Genomic DNA, 26,593 nt, shown 5'->3' with positions numbered 1-26,593 from the left:
CCAAGAGAAAAAGAAGTGCAATCATCCGAGCCCAACACCAGATGGCGATCTATTCATAATGTACCATCTGCAGCCCATATGCCTCGAACACATATTTTTGTGAATATCCAGAAAGATGCATCTTAGTAGAAGTTTTATTGATTTTACATGGCCATCAGCCTTAACCCAAGATATCCTCTTGCCCAATCACTAATCCTCATCCAACATACTGCTGTATATTGCCAATCTAGAAGTTGTATCTATAGGCATAATTTGCAGTGCATCCAAATTCTTTGAATCACAATCTGTTAATTCGCACCTGAGGATGTTATCCCGGGCAACTGAGCCCAGAGTATGTGTTCAACAAGATTATGGATCGTTTCCAATGCAAGCTATTAATCTTACAACTGTTTCTGTAGGATTCCACTTGTGTCAGAACAAATAGTAGGATCAGAATGGCCAGATTTTTTTTGGGGGGGTGGGGGATTAACTACTTAGAGTGCTGAAACAATACATATTAAAATATTCACATTTTAGCTCAAAGAAGAAATGTAGATAAGCAATTTGACTGGAAATGAAATTTATTCATCGAAAATTATATAGGTGTTTGACACAGACAGAAAGACCTTAAAACCAAATTATCAAATACAAATCAGACACGTTTACAATTATAGCTTGCTCACATAACTTTTTACATAATTACAAATTAACATTCGATAATTAAGCTCTTCCTTTTTTTCAGTTTTACAGAATTGAGCAGAACAGATTCAATATATGTAATGAAGTACAAGCATCAAGTATCAAATGTATACATTATTATATAAACCTTATGAGCAGTCTGTGGGTATTTTGAGTAAACCTCAGATTAGTACAAGATAATCTGAAAGCTGTATTTTAAATTAAAAATGGATTTTGTTTGTCAATATTAGTACATGTTGGAATTTCAATGTATCTAAATATTGTCTACAATGGCAATACCTCACTTCAGGTATTTTTAGGTTTTCTAAATCATCTCACAAAATAAACCGCAATGCAATTTGCAGTCCTAGTTCAGTCCCCAAATATTTAAAACACAGCTTTCTCAAGAAAAGTAGTTTAAATGGCTGATTAAGTAATTTAAGTGTTTAAGGCCTGGATTGCATTATTTAAATGCTACAACCTGACCAGCAGGTACAGTTCCTTGACTTTCAGTGGTCAAGGAATGCTTTTTTTCTACTTTTTTTTTAACAGGCAGTTTACATTTCTGAATGTAATTTCCAAATGTTGGGCTATTCAAAAACCTAAAGTGTGAAATTTACCACAGTAGTAGCCGAAGCAGCCCTCGTTTGCACTGGATGTAAAGTATCCCTTCCAAACTTTAACAGTGCTTACAGAATCTAAACTGCTTTTGTGAACTCAAGGCCTGAGCTCTGACCACAAGTCTTAAGTGCTCTCATATAGGCCCTCTTAGCTTATTAGAAGGTATAATTCAAAACATACGTATGCAACGTATGTATGTGTGAAAATTAAAGCAAATTAATGATACCAAACTTGAGCCAGCCTTTACAATTATTTTTAAACTATTCCTGCAACTTAACTTTTGGCTTTCTTAATCAGCACCTTATAACTTTAGAACAAGTTTCGTCTAACCAGTAGCAATCTATCAATTTGGTGTGTCAATTTGCTATGATGTTTTATTACTAAACTACAATGTATGCGCATATTTTAAAAATGAACATGAAAAACTGTAGTAGTCAACAGTGATTGTTAATTTAAGTGGGCCATTAGGATTGCATTTAACCTGCCTATCTAATTAGCAAGAAACAGTTCGATGAGCTATAATACTGGTAACGTTTAGATTACAAAAATGTTTTCAATAATGATTTGGACAACATTGCAAATTTGGGCTTATGATCAATGGGAATAGGACCAATGAGGTAGCCCAATGTTTAGGATAGCACTTTTTGATCCTGTGAAGTATGAACTGAGACAGGGATCACAGTATCAATGTGTGCAAGTCAACAATTTTTTTCTCAGTGGTGTTATCCCTACAAGTAAATGAGAAGTTAAAGATCATAACTTAAAAACCTATGTTGTTTCAAAGTCAGTGTACCAGTTAATGTTTTTTTTTTGGATACTCGTAGACTCTATAACCGTCAAAAACTGAAAGATGGCAGAGCTGGACATGTACTTATTTCTACTTTAAATGCTTTTCACATAACACAAAAACTATTTGAGAGAAATACAAACAACTAAATGGCCATTGTCTTCTATTTTGAAAATACTAAAACACATTTCTACTAAAGTGCTTTGTGATGTAAAATAATCTCACTCAACAGAAGTGATCATTTTAAGGCAAAATAATATGAATTCTTTGATATCTACAGCCTACCATAAATAGAGTGTACAGCGTTCATCTTCCTTTTTAGTCCGTTAATTCTTTTTACAATTGTGGGTCCATTTAGCCATCTATTGATTAACCATTTTCTGTTTATGACCTTCATAACTTTCTACAAAATTGCTTTAGGGGCTTGCAATTGTAGCACTAATCTCAATGTCCATATTCATGGTCAAATAATTATAGCAAAGGCAGAGTTGCACAAAGAGAACTTTGTTCAAGTGAACAATGCCTATTTTTCATTGACCTTCAACTCCATCCTAACAATCCAGGTGAGTGATAGTGGTCCCTTTTAAGGATGCTGAAAACACTTATACCACAGCCTTATTTCTGGCACCATCTACATAACAATTGCACTACTAACTTTTATAAGACCGTGCTTTTCAATTTTCAATTTAATAATGTGCTGTAAAATGACAAAATAATACAAATCAACCACAAAACTAAACAAAATGTGCGGTTACAGTTTCGAACTGTAAATTAATATTAATAACCATTCAATCAGGCCATGAACTATATATTAAACAAACCCTGTTATATATAGAAGACCTACTACTGCATAAAATATCAGTCATGCATTAAAGCAAGCAGATGGCATGTTTCATGATAAATATTGGCTAAGTACGAAAGCTGAGAGAAAGTACAAAGTTGTAAGGTTTTATAACACTGGAACACAGGCACTAAATGTTTTGATTCATGTTAACAATCCCAAAGGATATTCCTAAATATTCTACATGAGCATATGCATATGTTTAATAATTACAGATAAACAGGCCAGAAAGTTTGATACTTTGGAAAATATAGTTGTTAGCTATTTACAACATTTACAATTACTTGTTTAGCTAGCTATAAATTTGCTGAGAAGCAGTTTAAAAAATAATCATCAACTCATCAGAAAACACAACTGCATTTTGTAGACTGGAAGTACTGGCTCTACATGAAGGAAGCATAGGTATAGGTTACTTGAAACTATACCCAATGAGACTGTACAAAAAATTATTTGAGTTATATTAAACATTGAGACACCAGTTGATAAGCCTGTAATTGTTACATGCTGGTCAACAGCATGTAATATTTACAGAATACAGTGGAGTTTGTGCTCTCCTTATGCATAACATTTTCTGCAGGAATTGTTAAACAAACCAAGTAATGCTTACAACAGGAGAATACTAATGTATTAGAATTAGTAGAATTTGGGTAAAAATGTTTTACATGTATTGCTTTGAAAATGATGGCTGTCATTAGTCTCCAAAGTAATACTTATTTTCATTGAACCTTTCATCAACAATAATTTGGTACTGACACTGAAGTAGAAGTTAATAAAGCTTATTGGTATCGGGTCATATAAAGAAATGTAAACATACAAACATTCCAGGTTTCTTTCTTAAAGGTACAAAGAGGAATACTTATTGCAAAACCAGCTTGCAAATAACAAAGTGCAACACAAATAAAACATAACAACATATGTAAACTGATCATTATTTTATATTGGGGAATAGTTAGGACTACAGTATTAAAAGGAAATAAACTGCCCTTATTTAACAGTGTGCTAATGAGAAAACAGTCTTGCAGCCTCACTTCAATACTGTAGCTAAACTGCATGTGGATAATCCTCAAACTATTAACTTCTGCCCTTGATAGTTATGCCCTACCTACGTACTTATTATGTATTAGTCATTGCTAGATGGTAAAACAGATGCCAACAACTACTTCCAGAAGAAAATAGTTTTAAATATAATCTGTTTTAGGGATTTGAAAATATGTATCTTCAGATTATTTTCTTAAATTTTAATTTGAACAATTGAACTTAACAGGTTGATCGCATCAACTCTTTCAAGTAGTGCAAGCTTACAAATAAAACTCGTTCAATATGCTTATTAACAGATAGGTATTCTTTGTGGGTTTACATTTATATATTTACACATTTACATACATTTATTTATATAAAGAAATATATACATTTTCAAATCCATTATGACTTGTTTTGCATCATTTTTTTTCAAGAAAAGCGGACACTAGATAATTGGCACTCTTTAAATCCTGACAACATTGTCTTAATTTGTACAATGTCTAAATGCTTTTTACACTGTAATTTTGAACATTTCCAATAAATAAAAGTTAATGATATAGGAAACAAATGTCATCTCTTCACCAGATTTGGGAATTTATGATGCTGAATATCTGCAGACCTAGAATATTCATAAAACTGTCAATTGAATTAAATTCAAATAATTAACACACAGCTTCCATAAATACAGCTACAGTATGTTGTGTAAGTTAATTACTACATTTTTAGCTGCCTGATCTTTGTGGCGAAGCAAATTAGAACACCAAGTGGACAATTAATTAACAGTTATTTGTTTTGTTTGCAGTCTGAGCACCAGAACCATGGTAAGCAGAGAACATTGAAAGTTTGCGGTATAGAAAAAAAAACATTAACCATGTAACACATACATCCAGTTATTCAGGATGATGTTACACAACATCACTAGGGATGGTCCATACACTTTACAGAGTGCACTGATGTATCCGCCATCATAAATGAGTCAGTTGGAATGTTTATGGACAATGATGATCATTGAGGTTTTCATCCAGAGAATGTCGCAGAGAACAGAGGAGAAGTGAAATGAATAGAAGAATTAGCAGAAGATCTCTTCACCATCCTGGGCGGTTTGTGTGGAAGGACAATCTGGAAAAAAAAGAAAACTACAATTATGACTGGTCACACTGAAGAAATGTTGAATCTAACCAACATATGTCATCCAATAGTTGTAAAATCGGCACTGGCCATAACATTAAAGAATTGTTATGTTGAAAATGACACATTGTCACTTCAAAAAAAACTCTGAGAAAGTTGGATTACATTACGATCATCAAGAAATTCGAAGATTCCCAACATCAAAATGTTCACATTTTTGCTAGAATTGCACAACCATTAAAAAAAGTATCACCAATGTTACCTCCATCAAAAAGTCAAATGTACATGCTGCTCTACTTTGCTAGTGTTTAGGCACTGTCTGCATATACTAAAGGCATAAATGCGGTTCAAGTGTAGTCCAACAGATGACACAAAATGAAGGTCATACATCAATTCTAAAGAATCTTTTAAAGGCATCATTCCTCAGTGAACAACTCTGTTATTGTTACTTATTTATTAAAAAAAATACAGCAAAATGAATTCTTCCCATCTTGTGGAGTATAAGACAGTGCGTCCATAATACTCTCTGCTAAGATTAAGAGGGCTCTATACTCCTTTTGTACCCAAAGAAAATGTGGGACACAGACATCATTACATTATGCTGAGCAATGACATTGTACTCCTTTAGTTTTTCAAGATGGAAAGGGGTCGATTCCTGGAAAAATGACCAAGTAACAAACTAAGAATTTTGAACTTAATGGTTTGGTAGGAGCTATTGAAGACCATACAAATGGAAACACATTGTATCATGATATGAAGTACTTTACTCATTAAATGTAGGAAAATATGTCCTGACCAGTTAGAGCTGCCCTAATGGCTATTTTGTCAATTGTTGCCCTGTGCCATAGTCGAGTGTTTCAAGGACTATGTGCTCCTCCATTTCATAATATTGTTTTAAAGTTAGTGACCTTGATCATCATCCAATCAGAGCAAGATCTAAATGTCCCACTACGTGAAAAAACCCATAACTGTGAAAGGGACTGACCAAGGATGTAGGATCAGACTGGAGCGAATGACATGCAAAAAAGGAAAATAAACAATGGACTGTGTCTACACACTCAGTATTCTTATCTACATATGAACTGCTTTTACACTTCTATGAAGAAACTCAACACACATCTCTTCAAGGAGCTTTTAACTCCCAATCGAGTAGTAACTACCCATTCCCTGCCTAGCAATAAACAATGTTAAACTTTCTCTTGTGCTCTCACTTGTTGCTCAACACAACTTTGCCATCTAAGGTTCAATGTAGACCTACCTACATTAGTTATTGGAGAAGATACTCTAAATAAATGCATTTTATTATGAAGCCAACACATAAAGACTTGCATTAGTATTTTCTGGAAGGTTACTAATCGCTAACATTCAACTGGAAATTTATGCCAAATCCTGAAATTCTGAGCATTGTGCTAAACTCCCTTAAACTCTATGAGACATTAATTTCCTCCATTTAGCCAGTCTACATTCTAAAGTGTTCTTGAGATTTGACACCTTATGAAATGTAATAAATGCTAATTGTTTAAAATACTGCCATTCTTGGTCATAAGCTCACCATATGAACTTATTGTGAGACAATTCCACTCTATATATTCTGATTTCTAAGCTGAAATGTTACTTGTTGAATTTAGTAGTACAACTTGTTTAGCTACCACACAACCTGTAATCAATAAATGTCCTGTGTATCCTCATGGGCTTCAATATAAAAAGACAGTTTAGTACACAAATCTAAGGACTTTTTATCTGTATCGTAGAACATTTCCTGCTAAACTGGATCCCAATAATTTTATGATAAAGGGCTTTCCCAAAAAACGCATTTATGTTTTACATATTTCCAGCATATAGCTAATTGTGCTTTATTAAGTCGAGCAGATGTACAATTCCACAATTTACAATGATATTTTAAACTGTGTCTTGACTATAGGATCCTTACGTTAAGACTACTTGTTACTTCTACCCATTTTTCATCCTTCAGCCAAACACTCAGACCTCCCCTCACCAATATTGTTCACTCTACAGTTCAATCAACATACATCTTATCACAGAGGACTATACTGTTATTCAATCTGTTATCAGGGCTCCATAATGTTAGGTATGTTGATTTATAAGAATCAATTATATCCTATAAATCCCATCCACTTGCTACACGCCCAAGGTCCTATTGCAAAGCATGGGAAAGCAACCTATAAGAATGGGCCGTTGAGGAATAGTCTCATATTACAACTGCCAGGAAAGACAATAAATGTAGAAGAACTTGCCACTAGGGCTGAAATGATCCATAAATTATTGTACCCCCCCAGAAACTACGTCCCTGTAGGTTCATAGAACAAAAGCAGTTGGATTGAGGACTTGTGTCATGGCACTATCTGGGATTAGTGGAATGTGCACTGGCTTTTGCAGATGCGGGGAGCTCCATAATGTCATGGTAAAAAGTTTTAGGAACGATAGATCTAATTGAGCCTCTCTCTCCTGCAACCTCCCATAATTGTGACTATGTGAGTTATTGTTGTGTTTGGATTGTCGGTGGTGAATATTTGACACCTATTTTATCTGGAAAATTATGAAGTTTAAAAATAAAAATACTTTTTCAGACAATTTGTACAAAAATGATACTTTACACCACAAGTTCGTACTGTGGAAATACTGCTCACGTAAAATATTCACACAAAAAACATATACAACATTACCCAACTATCGAAGATACGAAGCATAATGCTCTTGAATGTTAATACACACAAATAAGAGATATGGGCCACTTTTTTTAAATTTGTGACTACACAAGACATCACTAGTTTATATAACTCCTACTTAAGATGAATAGAAGAAACAACCCTAATCTCTTTAAAGTCCTTTAAATGATACCAGTGTTTGTAAATTTTGATCATGTGATCACTCATCAGACTATCAGTGACATTGTGCATTTGCACCCCATCTATGCAGTAACTGAAATTACACAGATTTTTTCAGCCCTAATGGCCTGATTTCAACCAGGGTGTATTCATGGTGGAGTGGCAGCAACTGCCGCACTGGCGGTCCAGCCACTGCATTTTGAGTGCATTGGTTTCACCTCTATAAGACCGCTGCAACAGCCAGGGATGTACAATCCCTAGCGGTGGCACAGCGGCAGCTGCGGACCCGCCATCTTATGAGTTTCCTCACTGCCAGTAGTCTCATGGTGGTGTTCACGCTATGAAACTGCTGGCGGTGAGAAAACCTAGCCTTCCTGCAAGGGGGTGCATGCAGGGGGCACATGGTGTGCACCCCCCCCTGTCTGTGTACGCCCCCAGTTCCAGCACATCATGGACTCTATAGTCCATGGCATGGACTTTACAGTGCATGCTGCGTTGGAATGCGCTGTGGCTGACACTGGGCTGTGCCTTTCTAAGGATCTCCAAGGAGCCTTTGAAACGGCAGCGCTGTGGGCCAGCCACCGCAGGACCGCCAACCCAGATTACAACTTGTGTGAAGTTTGCCAGTGTGGGAGCGGGAGGTGAAGTGCCACATCGTTCCTTCACCGCCAAACTCATAATCAGGCCCCAAGTGGTCCATAAAAAAAAGTTGTGAGGAGTATACCAATTGCTGGACTTAGGCATTCCCTCACTGTCTGTATTGTAACTCAGGACAGTAATAGATCACTAAAAGAAATGTAAAAAGGTTAAAGATTAAAGAGCTGGCAAGGTAGAGTACTGACCCACCAACCCTGCCACGGAATATTAGAACCACTAGGCAAGAAACATGTTGACCCCAGGAGATGAGTATAGCTTGTACTGAACCTAGTAGCCAGGAAAGATGCCACTCCAAACGTTTTTAGTCAAGGGGATAACCAGCCTGAATAAAAATATTATTTGGATTATCCCACACTTCACTTTATCTACACTTCACGGGCCACGCCCCCCCACTTCATCATACGGCAAGGAGCAGAAGATCTCTGACAAAAAGCCCCTTTATGGGAGCCCGTTGGGTATTGCAGCGCCGACCCAACGAGGAGCACGTCCTAATGATGAAGCATGACACCTAGCTTGCTGGGTGTGTGAGGACCCTAGTTCCGACAAAGCGGGATCCCTCTCGATCCTTCTACCCTAAACGCACAAGTTACTTACCTTCGGTAACGATATATCTGTAAGAAACAGTAGTTAGTGTTAGTTTCCTTACCTTAGAATATCCCCAGGCGTCAGACTGGATCCGGAAAGTTTTGCGTAGCAGTACCCCTGTGCATCGGTAGGTGTCGTCTGCGGCTCCGCGCCCGTCGTCGTGGTCGCAAGAATGACGTTGGAGTACTTAGATGCCACCCTCGCGCGCTGATGTCAGTTCGGGCACATAGCTTTCCGCACCAGGAACGCAGAGCCATGCCAGAGACCAACACTTGTGCCATAAAACTAGGGCCCTCAAAGGAAAATACCTTAACCCTAGATATTGGTCCGCAGAACGGGGAGGATGGGTGGGGCGGTAAGGAATCTAACACTAACTACTTTTTCTTACAGATATATTGTTACCGAAAGTAAGCAACTTGTGCATCTGAAAGAAACAGGTTAATGTTAGATTCCGTACCTAAGAATAGATACCCCAGCAATACCAACCCCGGTGGTGGGTCTGCGGACCAAGATCACACCAGAAAGAACGGAACGGAACGGCCGAAAAAGCCATCTCCCCAGACTTGGCTGTCCAGGCAGTAGAGTCTAGCAAACGTGTTGACTATGAACCACAGATGTCCTGCAAGGGGACTCCCCGACCCAGGGCAGTAGTAGCCGCCGTGGCCCGAGTTGAATGGGCCCTCAGCCGAACCGGGGGCTCCTTCTTAGCCAAGGAGTAACAGACCTTGATGCACAACACAAGAGAGATGGTCCGTTTGTGCACCGCCCATCCCTTCTTCGCACCCACGTAACCAACAAAGAGCTGGTCATCCACCCGGAACTGGCGTGTGCGATCAAGGTAGAAGGAGAGCGCACGTTTTGGGTCCAGACGGTGGAGCCTCTCTTCCTCTTTCGAGAGATGCAGATTCGGAAAGAAGGTGGGCAAGGTGATGGACTGCCCGATGTGAAAGGCCGTAACCACCTTGGGCAGGAAAGAAGGACGCGTTCTTAAAACAGCCTTGTCCGATGGACAGAAAGGAAAGGAGGCTTAGAAGATAGAGCCTGGAGCTCACTCACTCTCCTGACAGAGGTGATGGCAACCAGGAATGCAGTCTTGAGTCAGAAGACGAAGAGTGCAATTGTGAAGTGGCTCGAAAGGAGCGCACATCAGATAGTTTAGAACAAGGTTCAAGTCCCACTGAGGCATCACGAAAGGAACAGGAGGAAACATGTGCGTGATGCCCTTCAAGAATCTATTTACAACAGGAGACTTGAAAAGAGAAGGCTAATCAGGAAGCCTCAAGAAGGCAGAAATGGCAGAGAGGTAGCCCTTAAGAGTGCCCAAAGCAGAACCCTGCTGGGCAAGAGAAAGAAGGAAGAGGAGAACCGCTGAAAGGGGGGCAGAGAGAGGATCCACAGCCTTTGCTGTGCACCATGCCACAAATTTGTTCCACTTGCAGGCGTATACCAATTTTGTGGAGGGACGCCTGGCTGCCAGAATCACATCACAGACTTCAGGGGGCAAGTCAAATGGCCTCAACTGCCGCCGCTCAATCTCCACGCATGGAGGTGGCGGCTGGACAGGTTTGGGTGGAGAACCGTCCCCTGCTGCTGCGACAGGAGGTTTTCCTGAAGAGGCAGACTAATCGGAGGATCGACTGACATGCTGAGTAGCTCGGGATACCAGTATCTTCGTGCCTAGTCCGGAGCCACAAGGATGACTTGGGCCCGGTCACGCCTGATCTTCTTCAGCACTCTGGGAAGAAGTGGTATAGGCATACAACAGACCGCAGCTCCACTCGCGACGAAAAGCGTCGCCGAGCGAGTGCCGCCTTGGAAATTCCAACGCGCAGAACTGATGACATTGCGCTTTCTCTTCGGTGGCGAATAGATCTAACAAAGGCTCTCCCCACTGCTGAAAGAGACCTTGCGCCACGTCCGAGTTCAGATGCCATTCGTGATCCATCATGCACCGGAGGCTGAGTTCCTCCGCCCTAGTGTTGAGGGAACCTGCCAGGTGTTGAACCACCAGGGTGACGCCTTGGTGTTCCAGCCATGTCCAGAGGTGCAGAGCCTCCTGACAAAGGGTCCACGACCCCACCCCGCCCTGTTTGTTGAAGTACTACATGGTGTCGTCTGTGAACACCTGCACTACACTTCCCCGGACAGAGGGAAGGAATGCTTTCAGTGCAAGTCGGATCGCCAGAAGCTCGAGGAGGTTGATATGGCCTTTGATCTCTGCCTCTCCCAAGTGGGCTCCCCATCCCAGGAGGAACATATCCATCACTACTATGTGCTCCGGTTGGGGAAGGGAGAGGGACCCAATCGCGATTCGTGAGCCACCACTGCAAGTCTTGTGCAGTGCCCTCCGAGATCTGGACATGATCGGACAGGTTGCCCTGATGCTGCGCCCACTGGAACTTCAGGTCCCACTGCAGAGCCTGCATATGCCATCTGGCCTATTGCACTAGCAGGATGCAGGAGACCATCAGGTCCAAGAGCCGGAGGGTCATCCTGACTGAAACCTGGGATAGAGGCTGAAAGATCAGAACCATAGCTTGAATATCCCAGACTTGCTGCTCAGGAGGATAAATCCGAAACTGCGTCGAATCCAGAACCGCTCCAATGAAGGGGAGCTTCTGAGAGGGACCCAGGTGCGACTTCGGCACGTTGATGGAGTACCCCAGCAAATGCAAGAGGTCGGCCGTAGTCTCAAGGTGGGAGACGACTGCCTGGGGCGAGCCCGCCTTCAACAACCAGTCGTTGAGGTATGGGTAGACTGACACCCCTGACCTGCGCAGACGAGCTGCGACCACCGCCATCACTTTTGTGAACACCCAAGGGGCGCTGGTAAGGCTGAAGGGGAGTACAGTAAACTGAAAATGCTCCTCGCCTACAGTGAACCGCAGGTAACGCCGGTGGGCCGGCAGGACGGGGATGTGAAAATATGCGTCCTGCAAGTCCAACGCTACCATCCAGTCTCCAGGGTCGAGGGCAGCCAAGGCCCGAGCCAGCGTCAACATCTTGAACTTCTCCTTCCGGAGGAAGCGATTGACGTCCCGGAGGTCCAATATAGGACGCAGACCTCCTTTGTCCTTCCTGGGGACCAGAAAGTAGTGGGAATAAGAACCACTCCCTACTTATGGCCCAGGAACGCACTCGATGGCCACCTTGGCCTGGAGGCCCGCAACTTCCTGTTGGAGAAGAACCAAATGATCCCCCGACATGCAGTGACACCGAGTTGGCATGGCTGGAAGGGGGGGGGGGGGGGACTGAAAGGGGAGGGAGTAAACGTGGCAGATAATCTGCAGCACCCACTTGTCCGATGTAATCTCACGCCAGTGAGGGAGGTGGTGGCGGATCCTGCTAACCACCGGCATGGGGTGCTCCCCGAAGCTCAGATTAGGAAGGTTTGGCGGTGGAAGCAGCGGGGGTGGAGGTGCACGGACCCGCAGTCTGGTTCCCCGTCCCTGCGGAAAACTAAGACCACAGCCGCGCTGATGCTGGTTCTGCGCAGGCTTGTTGGAGGGGCGTGCCTGGGTGCCTCTACCTTGGCCACGAAAGGAATGAAAACCAGGAGTGGCCGGGTTCTTAGTAGAAAGACCCAAGGACTTGGCCGTAGTCCTTAAAGCGCTCCAGTGCACTGTCAGCCTTGTCTATAAACAGGCGGGTGCCATCAAAAGGCCTGTCCATGAGTGAGCTCTGGTCATCGGGCGAGAACCCACTCAAACGCAACCAGGTATAGCGCCGCAATACCACAGTCGTACAAATTGCCCTTCCCAATGAGTTGGCGGTGTCTGAATAGTGAACCTAGCCTCATCCTTACCTTCAGCAATCACCTGAGAAAGGACAGCCTGCACCTCCTCAGGACACTGAGGCAGCACGTGAGCAACGGCATCCCACACTGCGAGGGAGTAGAGGTCTAACAAGCAAGCAGTGTTCACCGACCGCAGCCCCAAGCTTGCCGAAGAGAACAGCCGCTTCCCAAACTGGTCCCGTTTTTTAGAGTCCTTATCCGGCGGGGCCGTGGGAAAGGCACTCTGCGACGTCGAGGCCTGAATGACCAGGCTCTCAGGCATAGGGTGAGTGGTCAATAAAGCAGGGTCTCCGGGCACCGGTTGGTGGCGTCTGGCGATGTTTTTATCCACCGGGGCCCCTGTGGCTGGCCTCGACCAAGTGCCCAAGACGACCTCTGTATGGGCGTCATTGAAGGGAAGCAACGGCTCCGACGAAGTAGACGCCGCCTGGAGCACCTTGGTGAGGAGATTGGTCTTGAGAGTCACTGTAGGGAGGTCAATGTTGAGGGCATCAGCAGCCCGACGGAGCACCATCGCGTAGGAGGCACCCTCCTCCATCATAGTCGGGGGAGAGGCGAACCCCGGGTCAGAGGAGACATTGAGGTCGCCTGCATCCTCCCAGTCGTCCACCCAATCCTGTTCGTAGTCACATTGCTGGGCAAGCGGGTCCTCGGACCCCTCCCAGGCTTCGTCAGCCTCTGGTGAAGAGAAGGCAGGTCGCAGCGGCAAAGCCAGAGCAGGGATGAACGGCGTCGGGAACCGCGCCGGCCGGGGCCGGACCGGCGCAGCCTCCCAATGCGGACCCTAGGTCGGAACAAAATGCTCCTGGAACCGGGGCAAGGGTGAGATAAACGGCACCCAGTGCGGCGCCAAGGGTGGAGCTGAGGGCGGCACCGGAGCCGGCAACGTTGCACCCCGGGGCGCCGGGGCCGGAGTCAGCAGCGTAGGAACCTGTGGCGCTGGAGCTGGTGGTGGAGCCGCAGGGCCAACAGGGTTTGGACACGAGACCGCGGGGCCCGCAGGCGTGCCAGCAGGAGCCCAGGCCTAACAAGGCGGTCCATGGCAGCAAGTAACTCTTGCAGTTGCTTTGTAGTCACCGACGGACCCGGGTATGGCACGTAGGCCGTGGGACTCCCAGGCTCCAAAGGAGCCACAGGGGCGAAGCCCCTGTCCCCCTCGTCCGCTTCCGAGGAGCGACGGGGCGACGTCGTAGAGCGAACATGCTTCTTCGACTTCTTTTTATGGCGTCGCTTACCAGAATCAAAAGGCGAAGACTTGGAGCCCGAGGTTCGACGGCTCTTGTTCCGAGAGCAGTCCTGGGAACGAACCCTAGACCCGGAGCGGCGATGTGACGAATGCTGGACCTCCAGCAATTTCCGGCGCCGCTCCTTGGGGGCCATGGCAGTAGAGGCAAACATCGTGGGGGTCAGCCACCGACATATTACGGCGACAGGCCCCAAAAGACTTAAAGCCAGGCACCCCTACGTGCACCAGGTGAAAAAAGGTCTCAAAATAGCAGTCAAAAAGTGACTTTGGTACGTGCTCAATCCAGATCTGCGCTTGCTGGCGCGGAAAAATAAAGAACTGATGTCAGCACGCATGGGTGGAGCCGCAGGACACCACCTACTGACGTGCAAGGTTACTGCTAAGCAAAACTTTCTGGATCCAGTCTGAGGCCTGGGAATATTCTAAGGTAATGAATCTATCACAAACGTGTCTATTTCAGATTAATCCTACATACAAACCCAAATATCTATATAAGAGTTGTCCAACGAACGTCCAGCAGTACAAATGAAAGCAAGAATTTCCTGAGATGCATTTAAACACAATCATTCTAAACAGAGCTTATTTACGTAATCAGTAATTATGTTTTAAATATGGCTGGGCTGCTGCCCTATCAGACATGGTGGCATACCCCTTTATTAGACAATCAGTTGAAGAAAAGGAAATAAAATTCTGATGCAATTAAGTAACTATGAGGCCTCGGAATACCTTGTGCTACTGGTATGCTTTTCAACATTCTAAACTGATGAACATAATGCTACCACTGATCATACATGAAAATAAGCATTTAAAGAGAAACTTTGAACAATAACATTGATTTTGTGCCAAAGTAGTGAAATGCATATTTCCACAAATATAAACAACATTTATAAAACATAGTCTCTTCAAACAGTCAATAACACTTTTATTGGAAGAATACACAATATGAAAGGAGTTTTATTTGCAACTCTGCCTACCATATTACGCAGATTGTAATACAATCACAATGAACTATTGGTTTTGCCTGTTATACTTGCTATTATATCATGATTCAAGACTGTGATATTATATTATAAACATATTCACTGAAAAAGCAAAGGTTAAAGTAATGCTATAGTTAGGTCAATATGTCAGTGACAACATTAACGTTTTAAACTAATAAAATAACAGAAATTCACTAGCAATATTTAGCAGCGCTAACTATACCTTGCGCCCCGTCATGCACTGCTTATGATCTCACATAGTACATCACTCATCACATGTTCTATGGCATCATTTATGACATCACTGATGATTTATCAATTGACATCATTGATGACATAATACATGTTTTTATTGCACACATTGCTCTTAATATGGGTGTAGCATTAGAACTATGAAAGTAAGTGCAAAATAGTTCTGAATATTATGAAGCATTATTATTGCTGTCATACAACCCACATAGGTAACACAAGCTTGTTTGGTTGACCCCATATTAGATACTCCATAGGAAGCCAAGTTCCTGCTGACTATGAACCAAAGATGTAGGGTTAACCTCTACTGCACTCGGTGCTCAATCTGTATGCAACTGTTCAGGGAGATCCAAGTTGCTCCACATACTGAAACCCTGTTACATACCTAATGCCCTACTACAGACAGTCTTTATCTATATCAAACCCCCAACAATCACTTAACCTACACTGAGAAAAGAAGTGGATATGAGTAGCAAAGTGGGTACTTTTGACACCGAGAGAATTTACTCTGTACCAGTTTGGTTTCAGACAGTGAAACTCTCATTAGAAATACACCACAGAGTATGACAAAATATCTACTAAGAACAGGGTACGCTCTATGCAAAAGAGTGACAGTTCACTTACAATAACCAAGGTCTAACTGTGTTAAAGATCCTACTACCAGCACCCTTCATACTGTGGTGAAAACTTTACAGAAAGCTCATCTTCTGAAGCAAAACAAGCACATGCACATAGGCTAGTACCTTGGGCACACAGTATTGTATGTTAAAAAAAATTGTCTAATAACTCAATGCTGCTTACAAAACGTAGTATGTAGAATCTTTGCCCTGCTCAAGGAGGGTGGGAGGGGGGCCGTGTGACCCACTCCCCATATATGCAAAGTTTTTACCCCGGGCACTTTAATGGCTCGGGAGGGGAAGCATACAGCGCCGGGGTTGGGCTCCCTGGGGCTTATACTTAGAGACTGCAGCCTGTCCACCATTTTCTGTTATCCCACGGGCTCACAGCAATTATTGCCAATTTTTATTCTTGGCCCAGGGAAGGGTTTTGGCCATAGGAGATAGAGGTATCCTTACCCTGCCCCTTATATTACTTTTTATTTTTAACTTCAGGACAGGTTGCTAAGTCCCTGAGTCCTGTTATGGCTGCCAGCAACATTTTTCTGAAGCTGCTGGCAGCCATTCAGAGCAGGAGAAATATAAGTGAGTCCCTAGCTTGCCGTGAAATTGGGAGAAGAGGACATACACTAAATGGGGAGGAAAGTTCTCATAGCGCTTAAGTACACACCATCACCACATGTATATTGAAATCACATGAGAAGATACACAGAAAAAATAGTTTTATGATTGTATGACTTCCTAAATAAATTGTACAATTTTTCTATATACATTTTGTATTTGTCTTTTTACCTCGGTGTATCTTCTCATGTGATTTCAAAATACACGTGGTGATGGTGTGTACTTAAGAGCTATGAGAACTTTCCTCTCCATTTAGTGAATGTCCTCTTCTCCCAATTTCACGGCAAGCTAGGGACTCACTTATATTTCTCCTATCTACTACTCCTTGTCCCTGATTGGATTTAAAAGGAGACCTCCCTGTCTTTGTTAAAGCCATTCAGAGCACTCACTCGGGCAGGCGTGACTCTCGTGGTAGCGAGATGGCCAAATAAAGTTCCCTGGGCCAATCAGAACACTATTTTTAAATTGGCACGCCTGCAATAGCCTTTCGGGCCTCTCGGGACCCAAACATCCAGTTATACAATTATATGTGAACCTTAATTTCTCCAAAACTATTGAATTGTATATATATATGTATAACTGTTTATATATATATAGTTGGAGGCTTTTGCCGAAATGCATAGGTCGTTGGTTTCTAGCATGTTACACTTTGAAAAAATTATGTAAAAACACATGGAATAAAATTTATGGCTGGAGAAATACACTTGTCTTCGTCTGTGCCATCTTCCTGAACCGTCCAAGGTGTTGTGGTGAGGAATTTTACCGGACTGAGGATAGGAGGCTGCCACAGAGGTATGCACCGCCTGGAAAACCAAGACGGTCGATACGAGTGTAAAACTGCACACTTGTGAATGATACAATTGCTCCTTTTAAAACTTCCATCCATTTTTTTTTACTGTCTGTAGCCCACTGGAGGGCTGTTTAGTATTATAAATTATACTGAATTGTGACAGGACCCACTGGAGGGCAATATTAATTTCCGAAACACTACAACCCCCAACATGCTATCAGAGACTTAATAATAGCTGGTTAACAGGAGCTGGTAATAATATAAAAGGAAGTGTTTGGAAAGCCTGCCGCTTGTTAGTAACCCCCAAGAAGGGGGAGAAGGAACTCCAAAACGTGTCGGGGATAATTATATGCGGAAAGGGAAAATACTGGTTTCCTAAATAAAGATTCCTGTTGGAATGAGCTCTTGTGGAGTGGCGTCCTTAATCGAGGGGCAACAAGGAGGAAGAATGTGTGTGTGTGTATATATATATATATATATATATATATATATATTTACGATGTGGAGAGAATAAAGAATCCTATCGCACTTAAAGTGGAGTTTGTGTAATCCTTTTCGCTGTTTCGGAGGTCAAGGGACAATACTATTATATATATATGAATATATATATATATATCCATCCTACTGGTGGTCGCCAGTAGGTAGTTATAGTTAGGACCTACTTACCATAGGAAAAGCATTTTTTCTTTTGCTAAAAACTTTGCTGCCGTATGATGAATCTTCAGAAATTTTCAAAACTAGTTTGCCGCTCACTTCATCTGCTGTTTGTAAAGTTTTGGGGTGATTCGTAAAGTGGGAGCTGAGAAAAAGGGGAGGGGTCCCAAAACATGTTTTCCCAATGCAATTTCCCATAGAGATTTGAGATACAACTACAGTCCAAAAGCGAAATCTTGATACGGAAAGTGTATTTTTGTGATTTGGTCTCAATTTTCTTTCAGTCATTTTTGAGAAATTGAGCTTAGAAAAAATATAGGTATTTCATGCCCTGTGCTGCCCATGTAATAAGCTTTACACTACGAGCACGATACACAAGGCTAAGAAGAGGATGCTGGAAAATGTATGCACTATTGTCAATGACGAGTAGCAGTACCCCATTGACCGACACTTCAAATTAGAACAATATAAAAAAGTGTGCCTTCTTCAATACTGTGTATTAGACAGAAAGCGGTGCGGGGGAGAAAGGGGCAACGGAGTTCTGCAACTCAGAAGATGAATCAAAACTCATTATTGGTTATGGTACTTCATACCCAGGCGGGTTGAATCCTGATGAAGAGCTAGTGGTCTACCTAGGCTGAACCTTATGTAGCATGCCTCTTTTTAGTCTGTACTTTCTAGGTGCAGGCACCTTGGTATTTCATTGTGTGTATACAACAGATGATGTAATGCATGTATAGTAGCAGATTGCAGATGCTTATATATGTTTCCCAAACCTTCTCACCCTAGCAGTAATTGGTTTGCTACCTGTGATTCAAAATGTTTGTAATCTTTTTTTATTTAATACATATCTACTGGACTTCGGGGGTTACAGACGATTTTGTCATATAATAGTTATGATACGGTATCCTTTTTTCTGTTTGTTTGATAACCATAACCCCTGGTGGACTTTTTGACTGATGACTATCAGTCATAGCCAAGTTTTAATGCCCACTGTTTTGGTGAGTGTTCCAACTAAGGATAATGAAGCACCAAAACGTTTTTTTCCATTAGTGGTCAAACTTTAACAATTATGTACAACCATTCAAATCTACAGAGGTAATTTGTTTCTTAGGCGAGTGAATACAAGTAAAAAGAGGATGACAGCCGATAAAAGTGGGTGAGTTTACATACATAAAAGCTTTATTGCACAATAGCAAAAGTAAGGGGCATTATCTATTCCTTAACTTTAAGGATTGGTCTCATTTTAACTTGTTTAATTACTCCCAGTCCACACAATATGTGTCAAACACATTCATTCGATGATTTAATCAGTGATGTCATCAGTTATGTCGTCTTTGAGGTCATTTGAGATGTCATCAGTGATGTCATAATGAAGTTATTTAACATGTCATATAATGTGTAATGCGTGGGGTGCAAGTAATAGTTAAATCAGTAAACTATAACTTGTGAATTTTTTTTAAGAACATTAGTTTTAACCTTATTTCAACATCTAACTTTAAAATTGGTTTAACTGTAGGAAGTTGCAGTAGAACACTGGGGAATCAACTGACAGGCTACTGATGATGTTGGAAGTGCATGCTTGGTTCTGAAAACCAGAATAAATTCCCATATGGTTGAAGAAGATAGAGGATAAATAGGAAGAATAACCTTTCAGAACACATTGAGAGAAAACATTTTTCTCTCAATGATAGTTCATCAAATCCCAGCAGAAGGGCAGCATTTTTCACAGGATAAACTCCCCTTCGAACACATCAGAGAACCTAAAATTGGCATGGTACCAGCAACACATGATTTATACTGTGACTAAAGTCTGTTATCACCCTGTGTATGTGCTCCATTTTGTGACCTTCAAATCTGGCAATCACTACAATGTATTTTAATTGGGACGATGTCCCAGAGAACTTGAATGGCTGCCTCAAGAGGTCCATCAGGATGAGTCGGCAGCCAATTAGGATTGATCGCCTCTTAAGATCAGATCTAGAAATGAACAGCTATTGCAATCTTTTTAACCCCTTCATGAGCACTCTGAGCAACTCTTTATAACACAAATTTCTTGGAAACAGCTGTGTAGATTTACACCAAATAATGAAAAGCACTTTTTCAGAGTAAAGATTTAATTTGTTGCCAAATCTGGAACAATTCTGTTTAGTCATTGTTTCTGTAACCACTTCCCAAAATTACCTACGGGAATTTACAAGCTAAATCAATGTTTTAGCCACCATCACCTTTTTTGGATCACCATACAGCTTTCCAGGAGGGAGCTGAAATGAATGACTTTTTTGTAAAGATTTTTCCAATGGTGCCATAGTTAATGGTGACAAAAATGATTTTCCTAAGTAAACTGTGACTTCACTATTACACCATAGTGGCAACCGCCACTGCGAGGAGAAGAAAAAAAAAGGTGTGCAAGTTTGTTCACCTTTTTAGCAACGCCGTTCCCCAGCTTGTGGCGCCGGTGATTGACAGTGGGTGTTGGCGCCCACTTACAAATCTACACAAGAGCTCTTTTTCCATTACCAAAAAACCTCAGTACTCTGGTAGGCTTCTTTGCACAATCGTTTTAATACAAACAGTGACACGTTTTGGATAAAAGTGCCTTCGTCAAACGTTTCCCAAATATGAAAAAGTAGCATTTTTTGCCGAAATGTGTCACTATGTGGAATAAAATGAAATAAAAAAAGTACCAGGCCGTAGGCTAGGTGTACCCTAATCCCCTGGCCTTGAGGGTGGGGAGAAAGGGGGAGGAGCATGGCCAACCGCAGTAACTAGGTACAGCCATAGTTGGGTTTACTGATAAATTATCACTTTACGTAAAAAAAAAACTCACTAGAAATCAAACTAAAACAAAGGATAAAGTGACATTAGTTAGGTACAATTGTTAGCTGACACATAACATTTTCACCTAAAAACAAAATGAGATGCATCAAGTATAGTTAACTTAAGTAACTATAACTCATGCCCTCACCATGTACTGCTTATGAACTCACATATTATATCACTCATATGACATGTCCTTGGACAGCGTTGATGGCATCACCGATGGTATCTGAAAAGACATCATTGACAGCAACACTGTAGCCAGTGTTTAGTTATGGTTCAGTAGCAACATTCATTGAAAAGGATTTTTATTTTTATTTTCTTTAACGTTTGACCCTGGGGATGGATTTTGCATTAAATCTGTAAATCCATTAGCTTAATTTGCTAAGGTTCAGCATGCCAATTATTTTGAAGATCCGTTCTTTGGACAAAGCTAAAAGGGGGCGGGGGATCGTTAAAAACCAGAATGGTTTCCCAGTTCAGCTTCTATAGGAAATTATGCTTGTGCCCACAGCCCAAACTGCTGAATTGCATTACACCAAACTTGATATGAAAGCAGAAAGTTAGTTGGAGAGTGTGTTTTTTTTGGTTGGGTGTAAATTGGTTCAGAATGTAAATAAGCTGCACAGCAGCGTGATATCTCTGCCATTTTAAATAAGGAGTTATAACTTACGACTCCCGTGAAGCACATTTATTTTACATTTTTGAGTTCCGTGATTAACTGGAGAAGGGTTTTGGAAGTCTTCATCTTCAAGCTTGTGAGTTTGACCTGACTCATGAGTTTTGTGCAATGGAAAATTTTGCTCAACTATAGGGACTTACGCTCACTGTAGGGGAATGAGGGGCAAGAGAGGTGGGAACCAAGAGGCCTTGAAGATATGTGTACCCTATCAGGAAAAATTATAGAAAAAAGCGCATGACTCATAAGTCAAAAGAATATCGCAATCACGTCAGAGGCCATTTTAAGTAGTGGATCCTTCTGCTATTTAAAGAAAAGTCACATGAATCGCAAGTTTCACAAACAGTTATGTGAAAAATAGACACATTAAAGGCAGAAAGATAAGGATATGTGCAGTGGAACTGGGATGAAAGCAGTGCACTGAGCGGAAGACCAGGCTCTGCTCTCCACCCTCAGAGCTACGCTAAGGCCACGTACTGCAGACGTTAGCTGATAGCAGGAGAATGGCACATGGCCTAGCCACAAACCAGGCCCTTTACTCAACCCTTGCTGTCCACCATTAGAGGCTGTGTACAGCACAGGTTTAAAATTAAGTACATATAAAGACACCGCCCCTGCGTGCTGATGTCAGTTCTGACACGACTTTCCATGCCAGAAGTGCAGAGCCATGCAAGACACTGACCACTGGTACACATAACCAAGACCCAAGAAGGGAGTCCCTATTCCTAGAAGTCAGTTCGCAGAACGGGGAGGATGGGTGGGGTGGTAAGGAATCTATAACTACATATGTCTCTTACAGATCCATCATTACCGAAGGTAAGTAACTTGTTCATCTGAAAGAGACTGTAGTTAAAGATTCCTTACCTTTAGAATAGATACCCCAGCAATGCCAACCCCAGTGGCGTGTCTGCTAACTAAGCAGCTCATTAGGATGGCGGACGGACTCCCTGTTGTGAACCGGGACCGTCCGCCATGCCTGTGGCGGTCCCGCTAAACACATATTAGGATGTGACCGCCACCATGGTGGTCGCATTCTTCGTTTCAATATTGCTGCGATGTTAAAATCGCATGTTTCGCAATTCACTGCACTACATGGCAAGACCACACGGTGCCTGCCACTTGGTGAAGTGAAAGGAAGTTCACCCCACCTTCCAGGCCCCCAAATCCGTTTCTGCCTGTCTTTTCGCTGTGGGATGACCGCTGTGAAAAGACAGGCAAAAAGAGATATCGTAATCCCGCTGCAATGCTGCCCTATGTTTAGGTTCCGCAAGGTGGGCGGAAAAGGACTGCCTTGAGGAACCGTGGTGGACGGTCTTTGCGTCCACCACACTTCCCCGAGGATTACCCCGCCATCATAATCTGGTGGGGAAAACTGCTGTCAGGTGGCGGAGGGCCCTCCACCGCTCGGCTGGCGGTCCCTCCGCCATCGTAATGAGCCCCTAAGTTCACACCAGGAAGTCATGGAGAGCAGAATAGCCAAAAAAGCTGTCTCTCTTCTACTGGAGATTCCTTTTTCGCCAAAGAATAGCATATTTTAATGCATAGGACAACCCATCGAGAGATGGTACTTGCCGCCCACAAAGAGTTGATTGTCAACTTTGAAATCTTTAGACCAGTCAAGGTAGAAGGACAGCGCACGATTTGTGTCCAGACGGTTGAGTCTCTCCTCCTCTATGGAAGGATGTGGAGGCGGGAAGGTGTGCAATGTGAGGGTCTGACCTATAAGGAAAGAGGTAACCATTTTGGGCTAAAAGGAGGACCTGGTGTTAAGGACCACTTTGGCCGGATGAACAGCAAGAAAAGGAGGCTTGGAGGATAGAGCCTGAAGCTCACTCACCCTGCGGGCAGAGGTAATGGCGAGCATACCACGTACCACGTTCTAATGTCTTGTGACTTCTATACCTTCCTTACCTTTTGTTTTGCCATGTACCATGTTTACAGGTGTCTACTAGAACCTCCACACACCGACTGAGGTGACATTCCCAATTCAGGGAGGTGAGCTATACCACTACCATTTTCGTATCACCATGAATGCAGCATGTCACGCTCACAAGCTACATATGTATGAGAACACCCCATAGACTTAAGCGACAACCCCCTCAAAACTATCACCCCGCCTGGGGGAAGAACAGTCCTCTAATTATTGTTGTATGGTTTTACTGGAGCATTAGAGATATGCCTTCCATCACCCACACTTTTATCTATTTTTATGTGCCTAGATTGTCATTTCATTTGATCTCACTCCAGTGGGGATAGGAGAGCAAATAAGGTGTTTTAGAAAGCAAATAAGGAATACTGTGCGGCCATAATACCGGTTTTACAGAGGCTTTTCCATTTTCATATATCCCTCTCTTTAGTAAATGTGGAACCTGATGTAGGAGGTTACTGAACCAAACTACTGAGGATTTGTACCGTAGTGCAAACATGTGGTAGGTAGCAAATAGCCCCATCACATAGTGTAGATACATTCACTGTTCACAGATTAGGTCCTGAAGAATTGCCACGGATTGAGATAACCATGAGGCAAGAAACATGTTGACCTCAAGAGATGAGCATAGCTGTAACTGAACCTTGACGTCAGGAAAGCTGCCACTCTTTTTTGTTTTTATTGAGGTGGATAGCCAGCCAGAATAAAAGTGTTATTTGGACTATCCCACCTATTTTAAATCACTAGTTCACTTTACTTTAGCTACACACCACAGGCCACACACCTGCACTTCTTCATACAGCGAGAAACAAAATATCTCCGATAAAGAGCCCCTCTACGGGAGCCTGTTGGGTATTTCAGCGCCGACCCAACGAGGAGCAGGTCCAGATGATGATCCACGACACCTAGCTTGCTGGGGGTGTGAGGACCCTAGTTCCGAAAGAGAGGGATCCCCTCCAATCTCTCTCCTACATCAGGTTCCACCTTTACTATCATTACCAATTATGGTGGTTGGTTCCCCGAGTTTTATTGACTAGGCACCACTTTGTGAGGAACAGCATCTCATTAGCTGGATCTTACAGGGCACCTATGCTGGTCTTCATTTTTGTTGACACATCTGGTTCAAAGGTAATCATGTAAAGAAAGGTGATAGTTAAGGTTAACAACGCAACAACAACTTGAGTCGAACGCCTTGAAAAAAGTGACAGACCATCATGGCAGATGGCGGAAGTTATATCAGCACAATATAAATGACCTGACCCTTCTATGCCGAACAGGTTACTTTTGACTTCACGTATATCTGTAGTCATCAAAACTTTACGTACTACACAGGCAATTGTTAATGTCCCAATATGCCACTGTGGGTTCCCTGTTCTCTTGTACGTTGTGTTCCCCACATGTACTCATCCTGGTGTGTAGTGCAGCACTATTTGATTGATAAAGTTTATTTAGACAGTAGTCTATAAAACATACATAGAACAATGGATCCACATAGCAATAAGATTATTAAACCATAATTCATTTTAAACACTCTGTACAAATTTAAAACCATAAAAACAAAATATTGGGGTATTCCGTATTTTTAAAATCTTAAACTCTCCCATCCTCCTTACTTGACTCCAATACAGATTCTCTTGTTGCTTTCAAAAACTTCCCCAGCGCAATTGTAATATCCAAGAAAGACATTTCTGTAAGGAGATCAACAGCATCCGCACGAGTATTCACCGTGTACTTTAAAAATATTGGGCGTAAAAACACTTTTCGAACAGCTAAAATCCATGTACAGTCAAGCAATATATGTCAAATATCATTTCTTACTCCTAGGCCACATTTACAAATACCATCTGGTTGGATCAGGGCCGCTTTCATTTTACTTATAAATCTTCCATGGATTTATGCCCACCCGAATCTTCAAGATTTCGTATCTTAGCCATTTATTGGGCAGCAAATCCAAATATGGGAACCGGACCTCCTTTTCCCATTCATTCCTTACCCAGTTAACTGATTTTTTTTAGCTTCAGGTACTCCAGATCTTGTGATCTAGAATATTTGAGCCCTAGGTCTCAAAGCATTTTCTTAGTTAAGACTAAATCCAGCGAAGTTTGTTCGAGGTTTAATTTTAAGTGCGCAGCTACTAACTGGAGGGTTTTCCTTACATCCCGTGCCCAGCGTAAACTGCTTGCTTGTATTTCCTCTCTGCACCAAAATGAAACCTTCTGTTCCCCACCAGGTGACCGACGGTTCCTGAATCTTAGCAAGGACATTTGTGACTTTACATCCCATGCCGTCAGTCCTACCTCTAATCTGACTGCTTGAATCATGGAATCGTTAGGTAAAGACAGTAACATTTTGAGTAGCTTTCCTTCTTCCCGGTCCCACTCTCTTTTGCCACTCAGATAGAGCACTTCTGCTCCTGCTGGTCCTCATGTTTGTCGACACATCTGGTTCAAAGGTAATCATGTAAAGAAAGGTGATAGTTAAGGTTAACAACGCAACAACCACTTGAGTCGAACACCTTGAAAAAAGTGAAAGAAAGACCATCATGGCAGATGGCGGAAGTTATATCAGCACAATATAAATGACCTGACCCTTCTATGCCGAACAGGTTACTTTTGACCTCACGTATATCTGTAGTCATAAAACCTTTACGTACTACACAGGCAATTGTTAATGTCCCAATATGCCACCGTGGGTCCCTGTTCTCTTATACGTTGTGTTCCCCACATGTACTCATCCTGGTGTGTGGTGCAGCACTAATCATTCTACACTGTTGTGAAAAAATCAACAAACATAGAAAATAAAAACGGTGAACATAGGTATGGAGTGCCTCACGGAAGTAACCCCATGGGAGTCCACTGGTAGGTTCTCACCAGTGGGCTCTGATTCTCATCATTAGCACTTCCATACCAAACAAAAAAGTGTGTAGACAGAAAATATGGAAATAAAGTGCGCAGGTGTAGTGAGCAGATAATAGCCCAGTCAGTGAGTTATTGTTGACTGGTAAAATAAGCAATAGGACGTGTCTCCCTATTGGTTAACATCCTGACCCAGAATAAAGTGGAACCTACTGCT

General features: G+C 42.4%; 1 protein-coding gene across 11 annotated transcripts in view; it reads right to left on the bottom strand.

Moving 5' to 3' along the window:
* Positions 1–542: 542 nt before the first annotated feature.
* The window catches only part of AKAP13 (A-kinase anchoring protein 13), a 1,375,395-nt gene continuing 1,349,344 nt past the window's right edge, over positions 543–26,593 (bottom strand). For 9 of the 11 annotated variants that reach the window (XM_086958098.1, XM_086958099.1, XM_086958104.1 and 6 more), the window contains one exon: positions 543–5,045. In XM_086958098.1, the coding sequence (XP_086814224.1) occupies positions 4,996–5,045 (50 nt within the window). In that variant the 3' untranslated portion in view covers positions 543–4,995. The remainder of the gene's footprint in view (positions 5,046–26,593) is intronic. The other 2 variants (XM_086958101.1, XM_086958106.1) reach the window with 1 other exon arrangement.

The sequence above is a fragment of the Lissotriton vulgaris genome, chromosome 2_1, assembly GCF_964263255.1.
Source record: "Lissotriton vulgaris chromosome 2_1, aLisVul1.2, whole genome shotgun sequence".
In the NCBI taxonomy this organism is placed as follows: Eukaryota; Metazoa; Chordata; class Amphibia; order Caudata; family Salamandridae; genus Lissotriton; species Lissotriton vulgaris.
Note: the sequence above shows the minus strand (reverse complement) of the source record. Positions and strands in the feature narration are given on the sequence as shown.